Source organism: Poeciliopsis prolifica, unplaced genomic scaffold, assembly GCF_027474105.1.
Source record: "Poeciliopsis prolifica strain line A6 unplaced genomic scaffold, Auburn_PproV2 SCAFFOLD036, whole genome shotgun sequence".
Classification (NCBI taxonomy): Eukaryota; Metazoa; Chordata; class Actinopteri; order Cyprinodontiformes; family Poeciliidae; genus Poeciliopsis; species Poeciliopsis prolifica.
The window spans coordinates 2,538,822-2,553,578 of NW_026562411.1; the positions used below are offsets into that span (position 1 = coordinate 2,538,822).

A 14,757-nucleotide genomic window follows, 5' to 3' on the forward strand; every position below is an offset into this window, starting at 1 on the left:
TTTTTTTGGCTGAAAATTTCTGAGTTTGAAAAGTTGACAACTTTCTAGAAAAAAAAATTCTAATAAATCTCAAAATTATTCTAGAGTAACTTTTGAAATTCAAAATAAAAAAAAAGTTTGACTTTTCAAATTCAGAAATGTCCTTTTCTAGATATTTTCTGTTAACTATATATATATAGTTACTGTTATTATAAAAACAGTTATATTATTATAAGTTTACAGTATGGGAAAAATGCTTTTCTTCACAGATTGGCTGTTGATTTTTTTTTTTTTTGCAATGACCCTAAACCGATATCTTACATCCTGCCACTAGAAACTATCTCGGTACATTAGCTGGTGTTGTTTTCTGTTTTTGCAGTGTAACTAATCAGTATGATTGTCTGAAACAGTCGCAGCGATCAGCAGGGGCCTTGATTCCTTCTGCAGCAGCTGATTGGTCCCATAAATTAAGCAGACAATAACTCAACATGAAACCACAGAGGTTCCTGGTTTCCACCAGAAAGGCTGAAGCAGAACCGTTTCACTTATAAATTACATCATCAATATTAATGTAAACCTTTAGAGACGCTGAATCTCTGTCTGCCACTAAAAAGACTCTATGGCGTTTATCTGTGCCCAGAGTGGCCCGCTGGCGCCGCGGCAGCCATTTTAAAGGAAACTTTTCCAGTCTGACAGACCGAGTCCGGGCCGAACCGGGTCACTCGGTGCACTCGGCGACCTCTGTGCCGTCCACCAGCAGCGTGTGAATGATGCCGTCTCGCCGCTTCCCGCTGCTCACGGCTTTCACGCAGCAGCTGTGGTCTCCCACGGAGAAATGCGTCTCCGTGCCGTCGTCCACGAACTCGCCCTGCGGACGCAGATCGCAGCGTCAGCACGGAAAAAGTCGACTTCTCTTTGGGCAACAATGAGGTTCTGAATGCTCTGAAAGGGCCGGTTGGGCCAGAATGTATTTATAAAACCCAATAAACTGCTAGAAGAAGAAGAAGCTCTTCAGCAGTCGATAAGTTCATACAATCATCTTTTAAGATGGATCTTTGGAAAAGGAGGAAATTCTTCCCAAAATTTCCTCAGACTTGAGACATTTTTAATTCAAGATGTTTTTCCAGTGGCTGTAATCGTCTCCCATACTGGTCAGTCCTTCCACAATTTTTAATTATTTTGTGACATTTTTGCAGTGAGGCTGATTTGCAGAACTAATTTAGACATATTTCCTGGGAATTTTTGATGTTTGCCTTTTTGTATTACAGTAAATGTGACTTTTTGTTACAGTAAGTAAAGCTGCAGCAGCAATATGACTAAGTTATACTGCCACCCGCAGGTGGGAGTTAGCATCTCAAACCCAATGTTGACCATTTTGGAGGAAAATTTGCAATAAAATAATTAAGCGTTAGCATGAAAAACTACAGAAATGTGTTGATCTTGAGTGAATATTCATGCAGAACTGGAGGGACTGGTTGATGTAATTTGGTAAAGACTGTTTTGATTTGATTGAGAAAATAATATTTGCATAGAAAACATAAAACTATAAACTGTAATGGATTATTTTTTTGATTAATTCAAAAATACTTACAGCAGTTTCAATCTTCTCTCCATTGCACCAAATGTCCATGGTGTCTTTCTCTGGAGGTGAAAACAGAGAAAACATTCAGGAAGTCAGAGGAGTTTAACTGATTTTACTACTTTACTCATTTAATCAGGACTTCAGAAATCTGTTCATCTTAAAACTTGATTTATTTATACAGAAATAAGAATGTCTGCTGAGACTGCAGCAGCGAATATGTCTGTCTCCATCTGGTTTCTCTTGTTTTCATCAAAATTGACAGAAAAGAAAAATGTCTTGTTGAAGGTAAAACAACCTGCTTTTTCATCAATATTTAGGAGTCATTTGCCTAAAACAAGCTCCTACATGTTACTTGAAAGGTGCTTAAATTTGATGACTTTGGAGTCTTAAGGTTTAAAATAATCAGGAACTAAAGATCTAATATGTCTGACTACGGTTTAACTGTTTCAAATGAAGCTAAAGCAGCTAACTATGACAATTAGTTTTCCATGTAATTTAGAGAAAGCAGCACATTTTTCCTACTCTAAACGTTACGTAAGGATTACCGCAGAGCGTCACCTGATGAGCTGCAAGCAGTGAGATTATGAAAGAGATTAACCTGTGCAGTCAGGAGAGGTGGCGCTGTGGAGCTTAAAGCCGAAAATCAGATTAGTTGCAGCTAATGCGAGAGCGCAGCTCTGAGGAGCACAAGTCACCACTCTCAATATCGGATCAATAACAATAATTACCAGAGATGGGAAGTAATTAGTTACATTTGCCGGAGTTACTGTTTGGGAAAGTTTTATGTCCATAATTCCTGAAGGATAAAAAGATGACTGACTATTTAATTTATGACAAAAAAGTTATTTCATATCAAAATGAAGGAATTACTGACTTAAATGAGCTCATATTTCCTGCTAAAATTACTTATGAGTTAGTTTTGTTTCATATCAAGTGTATTAAGATAAAACTACATAAAAATGGTTGGTCAGATTTGGTGTTTTTACAGTGCATTCTTACTTAAATAAAGTTTCTGAATCCACTGTGAAAACACACAGACAGAGACACACCTGCAGGTTTGTTAAAGTTTCCTCAGTTTTAAAAGCTGATTTGAAAAAAAAAAATTATGTTGTAAATGTGAATTATTTTCATTTTGGTCCTTAAAATTTCAACATTTAAATTTAAATTTGATGATGTCATTTAGTAAGTTTAATAGATTGATGTTTTGATCAGTTACTCTTGAATCAAATACGTTTTACTCTTAATAGTTTAATATTTGGCTACTCTAATCAATCTGATTATTATTGATCATATGAATGAACAATAAATCCAAGTAAGATTGATATTTTACTTGGACATTAAAAGAGGTGGAACTGAGCTCACCCAGAACCACCCTGCAGTCGATGCCGTCCAGGTTGAGCAGCCAGGTGCTGGTGACCTTTGACCTGTTCTCCATGTACTGCTTCAAGCTCTTGCCGTTGATCTCCAGCGTGTATTCGTAGGCGAAGCCGCTGACCGCGTCGATGTTGATGGTGGCTTTGGTGTCCGCCTGGCCCACGCTGAACGTCTCCTTCCCGACCAGTTTGAACATCCAGTCCCGCCTCAGAACCTCCTGGAAACCCAAAGCCAAGGTCAACGACACACAGCAATTAGTTTTAGTTTCTAGTGAAAATATCTCAGTCCACCTGAAATAAGACAAAACTAACTTGCATGTAACTGTTTAGCAAGAAACAGGAGTTTGTTTTAAGTCAATAAGTCCTAATATTGGTTCTCGCTCCACTGAGCCGCCATCTTGGTAGGCAAATCAACAACCAATCATAAATTCAAGACCAACAAAAAGTAAGTACATTGACCGTCTTAACCACTGTGCAAGTGAAAGATATATCAACGTAAAGTTTGCTGTTGTGATCAGACACAGAATGTGGGTTGTTTATTGTTGTCATACCAACCAGAGTAGCGCAACAAAAAATATATTTTTGGTAAAAAGTTCAATAAAGCACTGAGTAACTGCTCAAATTACCATTCATTTAATATTTAAAAATTACACCATCAGCTTGACCAATATATGAAGTTAAGTGGAAATTTTGGCATTTTAAGGAGGAAAATTACAATAATTTATTTAACAAAAGAAAATTTCCCGAATCAGTTTCTTTCAATAAAAAAAAACTTATTTCAAAAAGTTACTCAAGTAAATGTAACTAGTTACTACCCAACTCTGATAGCAACTCCATACCAACTGTTATGACAGTTGGTTAGGGTACCTATCAAGATGGCCGTCAGCTGCAAAGTTTCCGGAAGTGAAACGTCACGTGAGAACTACATTTTCATTTCAGCGTTTTTTGCTCACTTTGAAAACGCTTATCACAATTAGTTTCCCCTAAATTAGTTTTTCTGTGCCCAAATTATTCCGTCGGTGCTTTTAAGGACAAAAGTGAAGGTTGATGAGAACCGACTGCAAACTGGGACCAGTTCCTTCTTCAGGCTGGACTGGTGCTGCTGACCTTTCCGTCCACAGAGATGACTCTTTTCCCGGTGGTTGTCCCATGTTCAAACTCGATCCTGTGGACTCCGTCGCTCAGCGCCACCTCCCACACACCAGCGAGGTCACTGGACATCCTGACCGGTTCCGAACCCGCCAACAGAACCGGCTTTAAATGGCACCGGGGTCAACCTGCGGGTTCCCGTACAGGGTTTCACAAAGAGGGTGAAACATTCACTGTGAAACGTCAATAAGAGCAGAACATGTTGATGAATGAAGTGATCAACTCGGAGGAAACGCGGCTAAAAATAGCATGCTAAGCTACCGCTGTTTCAGGTGATCAACTTCCGGTGCCAGAGATTCTTCTTCAAAATATATATATATTTTTTTTGCTCAAAAAGGTTTGGTGTACTAAGAACCTGTTCCATATAATTAACTGGAATAATTTAGATTTTTATGAATATATACATTTATTAATAAAAAACAGTTGATTTTATACAAATTTAGGCAATTTCTGATCTAAAATGAATGTTCAGAGAAACATTTATTTTCACACTAACGTATTTCAATAAGTTTTAAGTTAGTATCAATTAAAAATATGCTCATTTACATGCTTTAAATGGAAAATTTTTCTTTCAAACGGGTGCAGTCTCGATGGAACAACAGTGAATTAAACTTCCGCCGAAAAACTCAAAAATGTTTCATTTAATCTCAGCAATTTTATTAAAAACAAAAGTAAATTTCTGAGCTTGAAAAGTCAAACATTTCCTCAAAGAAACTCAAAAATTCTAAAATTTATCTCAGAAATATTCTACAAAAAACATAGACATTTCTGAGTTTTTGCCAGAAATGTTCTTTTTTTTCTCATAATAGCCGTAATACGTATAGTAGAAATATTTCTAATGTAAGTTGCAGAAACTGTTTATTCCTAGTTTCATCTTCACTAATGAAACCCTCAGTTCAGTTCTTAGAGCAGTACTTTTCCACAACAACACAGTGCAATGACACTTCTTCTACCCAAGTATTTCTGATCAAGTTTCTAGTGCAAAAATCTTAATGGACTTGAAATAAAACAAAACTAATTTACAAGTAGCTTTTCAACAAGATATAAGAGCCTGTTTTAAGTAAATAATTCTTGAATATCAATATTGAAAAAGTAAAAAGTCCACTGGCAAATGCTTTAAATGTCTTGTTAGTTTTATAACAAGACATTTTTCTGTTTGCAAGTGAAAATCTGCCAGTTGTACTGGTACTTTTTCATCAATATCAAAGAACTATTGACTTCCGATTGCCATCTTGTCTATTAATTAGATTTGTCTTATTTCTACGATATTTTCTAGAAAATAGACCAAAAATACTTGGCTGTGTGACGGTGCAGAGGGAGGTTGGAGGACATAATGACTTGTTACAGCTGGAAGAAGACTTCCATCTTCATTCTACTGCAGAAAGCTAGTGACAAACATTACTTTACAAATTAAAAGCCTTCACCTCCGCTGCCAAAAAGAAATTAAATATGTCAGAAAAACATCTGAAAAACAAAAATATTAACTGAAACACGTTTTTACATGGTAATCAATTAGCTATAGCTTTCACTGTTTTATTTTGAAGCACAAGCGGAAGTAGACGTGGATCAACTTGTACACTGTGACAATGTTTTGAGCCCAGCCAACTCCGACCGCTAGCTTTCCGTTCGGTCCGGTCCGGTCCGGTCCGGTCCGATCAAAACCTGTAAGCTGAACTCGGGACCGTCATCCATCAGTTCAGAGCTGAATTACCTCAGTGGCGGTGAAATATCCTCGACGACAAACCTCCAGACTTTAGGCGCAGTTTATCCTTCCCGCAGAAGCTACTCAGGTTTAGCCGAGCTGTTTTTAATGCTGTTACCACGGCAACGCAGAACGTCGCTACGCACGAGCGTGACTCCGCCCCCAGGCGGGTCGAACTGCTGAAAATCAGAAGCTGCTGAAAAAATGGTGCTTCTGTTGCTTTAACTCACAAAAACATTTATAATTATTGTTGCTTTAACTCACAAAAACATTTATAATTATTGTTGCTTTAACTCACAAAAACATTTATAATTATTGTTGCTTTAACTCACAAAAACATTTATAATTATTGTTGCTTTAACTCACAAAAACATTTATAATTATTGTTGCTTTAACTCACAAAAACATTTATAATTATTGTTGCTTTAACTCATAAAAACATTTATAATTATTGTTGCTTTAACTCACAAAAAAATTTATAATTATTGTTGCTTTAACTCACAAAAACATTTATAATTATTGTTGCTTTAACTCACAAAACATTTATAATTATTGTTGCTTTAACTCACAAAAACATTTATAATTATTGTTGCTTTAACTCACAAAAACATTTATAATTATTGAAGATAAATAACGCTCCACTCTGTAATGATAAAAAAAATATATATTAGATTAGAAGCTTAAATTGAAGAAAAAAAATTATGTCTTCCTAAATACCATAAGAAGTTTGAAAATGTACTTTTTCTCGCTGTTTGTTTTAAATCCTCCCGTTTCAGTTTTTTGTAGAAATATTTTCTTTTTCTGCTCAATAAAGTGAGAATCTGATCATGTTGATGCATATTTTCCAACTACAAACTGATTAAAAGGAAACGCTTACTTTTTATCCAATCATTCATGATGCGTGTTCTGGCTCAAGGGCATGCACACACTGCATGTACATGATTAAATAGCTCCTGTTTTTACCCAGATTCAGACATAAATGATATTGACAGACTATGAAAAGTCAAGATTTGAGAATAAATGATGTTCAGAAGAATGCAGCGCTGTTAAAGCTGAAGCAGCTGAACTATGAATGAAAGGCTTGTGACTGAGAGTTGGAGGTTTTTGGGTCGTCCAGAGATCTTTCTGTTGTTTTGTAAAGAACAAAGTGTTTATGGAAGAAAAACCAAAACATTTTCTAACTAGTTGAATATGAATAAACGTTTGATTGCACATAAATCCCCACTAGATGGCGCCAGATGTTCCTGTTCCAGCTCATCTATTAAAACCTCCAATAATTAAAATCATTACTGCGGCTTCAAAATGTTGGTTTCAATTTGCATGGACGTTTGTGCACTTTAAGGTAGAGGAGAACTTTGCTACAATATTATTAGCAAGTAGTTGTAGTTTATTTAGTAAAACAACAAGAAAAACTGCAAAACACAATTCTACCAAATAATTTGGGTCTGCTTTTTTGTGCAAATATCTTGGTACATTTGAAATAAGACTAACTTTTTAGCAAGATTTATAAGCTTGTTTTAAGTAAAAAAAAAACAAAACACCTTAATATTGATTAAAAAGTACTGGTTCAGTTGTCAGTTAAATTAACTTATAAAATGTGAAAAAAATGTTAAAAGTGAAATAATCTGCCAATGTAACTCACTTTTTCATCAGTAGTAAGGAATTACTACTGATCTTGCTAAAAAGTTTAAATCAGTTTGTCTTATTTCAGATGAAACATCTGATTTTAGATGTAAAATAGTCACTGGTTACTCAGATTTATGGTGATAATTTGTAGATTTGTTGGTTATGCAGCCTCTGGAACATCAAGTTATACAGTGTAAATAAATTTTTGTGGTAAAAGTGCAGGATGATGTAATTAAGAGAAACACACGGAGCATGATGTGTAAAAAGAAAAATGAAGGTTGTAAAAGCTTCAGATTCAACTCAAAGTTCAGTTTAAATGCTGGTTACTAGTCAACGTTCAGCCTTTTAAGCAATCTATAATTGTTTTATTAATAGCAAGGATTTTGTAATTTGGGGATTTTTTCCCCCCATTTCTCTCCTGATATTCATCAAATTATCTGTTTGAGTTTTTTTGTGTGGGTTTATTTAAATTTGCAGGCAGATTTAGATAAGAACGCAGGAGGTACAATAAAAATATCTTTTTCCATTTGAACCCACGCCACCGCACTCAGATATACAGCAGATTAGACTTTTGATATTTTGATTCATTATACGTTAAAATTTCCTAATTTCTGGGCCGAACTTCACATTTTAGGATGGGAGTTGAGCTGTGAATCAGTGGAAACATAATAAAAAAAAATACAATAAAATAGTAAATCTTCTGCATAGTTATGGACACGTTGATGTGCATTTGGATCATTGGGAAGATAAATATTTTCTCTGGCATCAATTTAAAATTAAAAATGAGAAAACTAAAGAATGTTGCCAACTTTCAGAAGCTGTTGGTTAATTTCATCCTTCTATTAATTTCTCCCTTTTTTTAATCAAGCGTAGTGCAAAACTGCGTACATATTTTATTTCCCATGATGCATGACATCTATTATTCTTTTCTCTTTTACCCCAGAATTAATTTGTTCCAGTAGTGACTTGTTCCTTAAGAGAAATAGAGTTTGGTCTACAGTTTGCATGTTTTGTCTCTGTGATTATTTTTCGCCTGAGGTTTTAACAGGTCTTGTGTCGAGTAAGTCAGAAAACAGCAACACCTCCAAACCGCAAAGAAAAACAGAAAAACAGGAACTTGGCTGAAGCCTTTAGGATGAAGCAGCTTTTAACCAAATGTCAGTAACTTCAGGTTTATGATCCTGCATAAGATGCTCTGCAAGTAAACCAGACTGGTACAGAAAAATATATTTATTGTGCATTAAATCTGGATCTGTACATATTAGATCCTGAAAGCTGCTTCCCATTCATAGAAAACATTCATTTAGTTCAGAAAAGTACACTTCTGCATCAACAATGATAAACAATTATTAAAAAAAAAACCTTAAAATAAACTTGAGATGAGACTACTGATAAAAAGATGCAGCAGTTTCCTCAGAAATGTTGTATAAATGAAAGTCATTCATCAAAGGCCACATGCTGTTCCTCAGTTGTGAAAACAGAAACGAGTTTCACCACCTTCTCCTCTTATCTGATTGTAAATTTGTTTTTCTGATGAAAAAAGTCACGATCAGTAGGAAACATTGTAACAGCAAAACAACTAAAAATACAAGCTATTCAAACGTGTCACTAACATTCAGAAACGTTCAACTGTAAAGTCTTGGTGAACTCGTGGTTTTGAACGTTCGTCAATGAGTCGATTTGATCTTTCAAACTCATTGACATTCGATTCTTTCCCAGAATCTAAAGAGTGCGATGAGGTTGAGTCAACAGTCAAACTTCGCTTGATGAAATCGAGAACAGCTGCAGAAGCCAGAGGCTTTATTGGTGTTTGACGCCAACGGGAACTTTAAATGGCTTTTAGGAGAAACTGAGACATTTCAGAACCTCTAAGAATGACTGGGTCATCCAACACTAAAGGTCACAGGACACAAAATGTGTCATTTTTACCACTTCTGCTTTTTGACGTCTGCAAACGTCCAGCTTCTTCTTTCCCAACATTGGGTCAATAATGGGCTATGGAAGTGAAGATACCTCCATAACTCAATGTTGGTCAAGCTTCAACTGCTAGAATCATCACCTCACATCTGATACTACAGCATTTATCTGCAAAACAAGCCCAGATCACCATTCCTCCACCACCCTGCTTTACCAGAGTCTGTGTTTGGTGTCTTCAAACATGGACAACCATTTCTACCTGGGCTTCATCGGTCAAAAGGACGTTGCATCTGGTATCTTATGTTTTATTAAGGCACATCCATGTTTTTCTTTTGTCATTGCTCTTAACCTTTGACCTTCTAACCTTGGGGTGAATTTTTCTGGGATTCCTGTGAGTGGAGATGTTTTAATACCTGGGAGGATTTTCCATAAGTTCTGAGTTTTTGAAAACGGCTTCATGATGTTTTGCAGATGGATGTGACATCGCTGCTTATGAGCCTTTGCAGACGGTGTGGTTGCACTCCTGTGCGTTTCAAAGCACCAAACTAAAACTCCTGTAGCTATGGAGATGCTTCCTGTTGATCAAACACAAAGTGTTTGTCTCAATCTATTTTCTCCATCAGAATCACCATCAGTTTCTAGTCGTACGGACTGTAAGTGTTGAGATATTCATTGATGGTAACACGCCGTCGCCATCACTTCTATTTGAAGAGATTAAATAATTGATGCATCGACAGAAAATAGCAATGGTTTTAAGCCAAATCAGGAATCATCGCTTCCAAACTCCATCTTGGAACAGTTTTTAAAAGACGAAACATCTTAAAGTATCTCTGTCTGAATAATTGACTTTCTGTTTGAATTCACAGTTCTTGAGAGATCTCAACGTTAGACCTGAGAAAAAAAATCTTGTGACATGAGAAATCTGCTGAGGACAGGATGTAAAAAAAAAAAAAAAAAAAAAAAAAAAAAAAATATATATATATATATATATATATATATATATATATAATATATATATATATATATATATATGTGTGTGTGTGTATATATATATATATATTTTTTTTTTTTTGTTCCATGTTTTGAAAGTAGCTGAAGTTTCCTTGCTTTGTGACATCTGTGCGTTTTATCTTGAGAGTAATAAGTATTTAAAAAATAAAAGGTAAACATCCAGGACCCTTGAAGAATGCTGATAGTTTCCTATTTAAAAGCTTAAACACCAAATATACCTGAATATCCACTAATACGCCCAATGGAAATCATCGTGGCACAACCTGCTGAAATTCACAAAAAACACAAAACCAGAGATAGATTTTAAGACTTCTGCTAAATGTTTACACTTTTCCTGGATTCTCTAGATACTTCTAAATATCTCATTTATGCATCTTTGCATCAGTAATTATATTTATGGCTATGTTCACACAGCAGGGACATGTGACCCAAATGTACTTCTTTCAGTCTAAAACGGCCCAAACTGCTGTGACGTCACAGAGAGGCAGGACAGTTTGGCTGGAAAACGTTACGCAGTGAAGGGTTTCTGATCAATGCTGCCGAACTGGTGGTGTGACTTTCCTCTCACTCTGTGCTGTTTTTATTTTTAGACAGTTATAATAAAACCTGAAACTGCTGCTGCACAAGTTACTCAACAGGCTGTTGCTAGGTGACCAAAGAGTTGGTGAGTTATTTGATGTTCATTTTTATATGTTGTTACTGATTTGTTGTCCAGGTTTCTTCGGCACAAGCAGGTCGCTTTGGGGACATAATCATTGAAGTTGGGTTTATTATTATGAATGATCGTGAAAAACCCCCAAAATATTGGAAGTGAGCATCAAGGCCATGCAGCGTTAGCTTACACCGACACAGAGGTGTTTCTGGACCGGAGACTGGCCACGCTGGCCACAGAACCCTTCCTGTAAGACACCCAGAGCTTCTTGCTGATGATGCCCTGTTTGTAGAGAGCCGTCAGCAGCTCGTTCCGAAACTTCTCCCCGATGAAGGCGTACAGCACCGGGTTCACCATGCAGTGGAGGAAGGCGATGAACTTGGTCACCTCCAGCATGGCCTCCACTCTGTAGCGGATGCTGCAGGTTTCTTCGAGCGACCCGCCTCGATAGAGTGTGTCTATCAGAACGGTGACGTTGTAAGGCAGCCAGCAACAAATGAACGCCAGAACGACTGCCAGGATGACGCGCATGGCCTTGTGCTTCTGTTGACTGCGCGTGCTGAACAGCGTCACCACCGTCCAGCCGTAGCAGAACGCCATCACCACCAGGGGGAGGAAGAAGCCCAGAGAGTGCCGCAGAACCCGGAGGCCGACCAGCCACTGGTCTCTACTCTCCCCGGTTAGGTTCTCATAGCAAATGAACTGGTTCAGTTCAGAATGAAGGATTTCCTCCCTTTGAACTGCCACGGGTACAGACAGCAACCCGGACATCAGCCACACAACGGCGCAGATCACCTTCACCAGCAGGTGGCGGGAGGACAACACTCGCTTCGCTCTTACGATGGCAAAGTAGCGGTCCACACTGATGCACACCAGCAGGAAGATGCTGCTGTACACTGACGCCTCCTGGAAGCTGGAAATGAACTTGCAGGGGAGGGTACCGAAGATCCAACCGTAGTGAGACTCGACGGCCCAGAAGGGGAGAGTGAAACAGAAGAGGAGGTCAGCCAGGGCAAGGTGCATCAAGTAGATATCTGTGCTGGCTCTGCCTTTACTCATAGAGCAGACCACGAAGACCACCACGCTGTTGCCCAACACGCTGAACACGAACACGATGATGTAGATGACCAGAAGGGCGAGGGTGTTAAATCCAGGCACGTGTATTTCGCAGGGGGAGACATTGTCATAGTAGTCAGGATAGACATAAGTGTTGTTATCAGGAAAAAACCATGAACCTTGTTCCACTTCCTAAAATGAAAACAGAATTGTGGTAGTTGGTGACAGAAATAACTGATGTGAACACAGAAGGTTTCAGTGAAGTTGCCATAAATTACAGTCAAACTTTAAGCAGGCGTGGTGAAAAGAAATGACATCCTGTTGTATTTCCACTGCTTCACGCCCTGATCTGCTCTTTAACAGGTCCTTTGATTTCAATCAAACCTCAAGGGAACAAAAAACAGAAAAAGTTGCAAATGAAGGAACTGAGAGTTTGCATGCCAAATTAAACATCTGCAATAAACTTGGAGATGAAACTGTTGCTGTCCTTCAATCTGTGAAGGATTTTCAGCTAATTTCTAAAGTTCATCACTTTACCAAAAGAAAGTAGGCCTGTCGCAATAATACATTTCCTAAATGATTGATTGTCCCTGGAGTAATTGTGACAAATGATAATGTTGTTTTGATACAATTTTCAAGTAGTATAATGGAAATGCATGAAAATGCAAGAACGCTGTATTAAAATTCTCATAAACATTTAATATTGGAACTTAGAGACATTTTAGATCCAAGATAAATAAACAGAAACAACAAATAAAATGAATTATGAAGTCAAGTTGAGACCAAAACACCAGACTAAACACTTTTACCCTCCAGTTTTGGGTAGAAAGAGAGAGAAAAAAGATAAATCATGCAAATGTTTTAAATTATCGTGCAATTAATGGATTTGTTGCTTATTTCCAAGTGGAAACCTTTTAAGATGTTTGCCAATATTCCCAGAGGAGAATATCCCATCAAATTCACTCCAATGTCAGAGAAATGATGGTTTTCAAAGCTACACCTCCATGAATCACGAGAGAAAGTTCTTCAAAGTACGAGACAAAGATACAAATCCTTGGCCGAAACGCAAAGCATCGTTTTCAGAGAAAACCAAACAAAGCATTTCACTGTAACCATCTGGTACCAGGCGGGCGGCTGGTTTTTTGGGTTTGCTTTGCAGCAAGAGAACCTTTAAACCTTGCAGCCATTGAGCGTCAGACCATCAACATAAAATATTTTAGAGTCCAATATGGACCAATTCTTCGTAGAAGCTTTGAAGGGGCAGCATTGTTTGGAGATGATGTGTTAGGTTGATAAAGTCAGACTGAAAATGACTTCTGAGAGTTTCTGCGACTGAAGGTGGTTTCAGGAAGCTGCTGCATTTCAACCCAGAGCTTTTCCACTGTGGCGTCATTTTCATTTTCATGAAAGCATGTTTGAAGTTTTTTTGTTCTCTTGAGGTTGGATTAAAAACTAAAACTATAATTCCTCAGCTCTCCTTTTACAGAAGATTTTATCATCTTTTTACTGTGACTGCATCACCTGTCAGCTGGATGTCTGCTCTTCTTACTTAAAGCAAAATAAATGCATAAATAAGGAGCATTCTTCCATGATTGTTTCAGTTTGATGTTCACACCTGACAATGCATGAAGCTCAGACCACAAACACATTCTGCAGAAACCGCTGCAATTTCCTGATTTTATGATGAAATGACTCAATACTACTCGTTTAAAGGGCTGAAATACGTAAATACTAATTCAAATATTTCTTTTATATATATATATATATATAAATATATAGATGCATTGAAATAAATATGTTAATTGAGTAAATGTTTAATAAGACATATAACTATTAAGAAGACTAAAAATATTAGCACAAGCAAATATAAAATGTTTTTTCTAATCAAATGCTCACATTAAGGAAACAAAGTTTCATAAAAATGGAGAAAATGAAAATATTCCATACCGATGTGTTCTCCTCTTGATTTGTAAGCAGAGGATAATTTATGATGCACATTAAAAAAGCGAGTAGCTTCATCGCTCCTGACTTATTGTGCACAGGTGAAAATAATAATAAAGCTGCAGACGTAAAGAGGTGCAGTCTTTCCTTCAGGCTGAAGTCCTGCTGACTGTCTGCACAGCGAGAGGTGAGGCAGCTGCTATTAGCAAACTGTGAGAGTTCAAATTGTGCAAAAAAAAAAAAAAAAAAAAACACAGATATTATCTGAGCCTGGGGGAAACACACCAGATTGTATCTTAACAAGTTTCAAGTTTAATCACAAAGGTGATGAAAAAATAAGTTTGACTTGCAAGTCAAATCTGCAGACATGATTTTTTTTTTTAGTTTCTTCTGCTCCTTCCCTTTTGAAATAATGTTCATTTTTTTCTAACCAGTCCTCTTGCAGAAGCATTAAAGCTGCAATGTTGGTAGTAAGAATGCAAATAATCAATTAAACTCAAGTTTCTTAAAAACTTGAGTTTTCTCTTGTCATATTTCCATTGCATGAACATTTTTCACAATATGTTAAACAAGAAATCAATCAATGTTAGCATTATTTTATCGTCTGTATTAAATACAGCAATTTGTGGTTTTCTTACATCTTTAGTCACACATATTTAAGAAACAAAACATGAACTAAAACATGTGAAACATTTAATTCCCCATGAAGAGGGAGATATTCATGCAGAAGATGAAACTCATCTCCATAAAGTGCATTAACTGAGATTAG

The 14,757-nt window shown here is 36.9% G+C and overlaps 2 protein-coding genes across 2 annotated transcripts; both read right to left on the reverse strand.

The window, feature by feature from the left end:
• Window positions 1–235: 235 nt before the first annotated feature.
• Window positions 236–5,907, reverse strand: faima (Fas apoptotic inhibitory molecule a). The gene is made up of 5 exons (XM_055052748.1): window positions 5,795–5,907; window positions 4,042–4,211; window positions 2,924–3,152; window positions 1,571–1,620; window positions 236–847 (listed from the first exon to the last, which is right to left on the reverse strand). The coding sequence occupies exons 2-5, from the start codon at window positions 4,153–4,155 to the stop codon at window positions 698–700; spliced, it is 543 nt and encodes a 180-aa protein (XP_054908723.1). The 5' UTR covers window positions 4,156–4,211; window positions 5,795–5,907; the 3' UTR covers window positions 236–697.
• A 4,524-nt stretch (window positions 5,908–10,431) lies between these two features.
• cxcr2 (chemokine (C-X-C motif) receptor 2) lies at window positions 10,432–14,138 on the reverse strand. Its single transcript, XM_055052971.1, has 2 exons — window positions 13,995–14,138; window positions 10,432–12,239 (listed from the first exon to the last, which is right to left on the reverse strand). Exons 1-2 carry the CDS (start codon window positions 14,064–14,066, stop codon window positions 11,178–11,180), a joined length of 1,134 nt encoding a protein of 377 aa, XP_054908946.1. The 5' UTR covers window positions 14,067–14,138; the 3' UTR covers window positions 10,432–11,177.
• Between the last annotated feature and the right edge of the window lie 619 nt (window positions 14,139–14,757).

What these genes read in the sequence shown, in the direction of transcription:
- cxcr2 (XM_055052971.1), bottom strand. Translation starts at nt 14,066, where the DNA reads ATGAAGCTACTCGCTTTTTTAATGTGCATCATAAATTATCCTCTGCTT. An exon ending in ATCAAGAGGAGAACACATCG is followed by an intron (nt 12,240 to 13,994) that starts GTATGGAATATT and finishes TTTTCATTTTAG; the next exon opens with GAAGTGGAACAAGGTTCATG.
- faima (XM_055052748.1), bottom strand. Translation starts at nt 4,155, where the DNA reads ATGTCCAGTGACCTCGCTGGTGTGTGGGAGGTGGCGCTGAGCGACGGA. An exon ending in TCATCTCTGTGGACGGAAAG is followed by an intron (nt 3,153 to 4,041) that starts GTCAGCAGCACC and finishes TTGGGTTTCCAG; the next exon opens with GAGGTTCTGAGGCGGGACTG. An exon ending in CGACTGCAGGGTGGTTCTGG is followed by an intron (nt 1,621 to 2,923) that starts GTGAGCTCAGTT and finishes TTTCACCTCCAG; the next exon opens with AGAAAGACACCATGGACATT.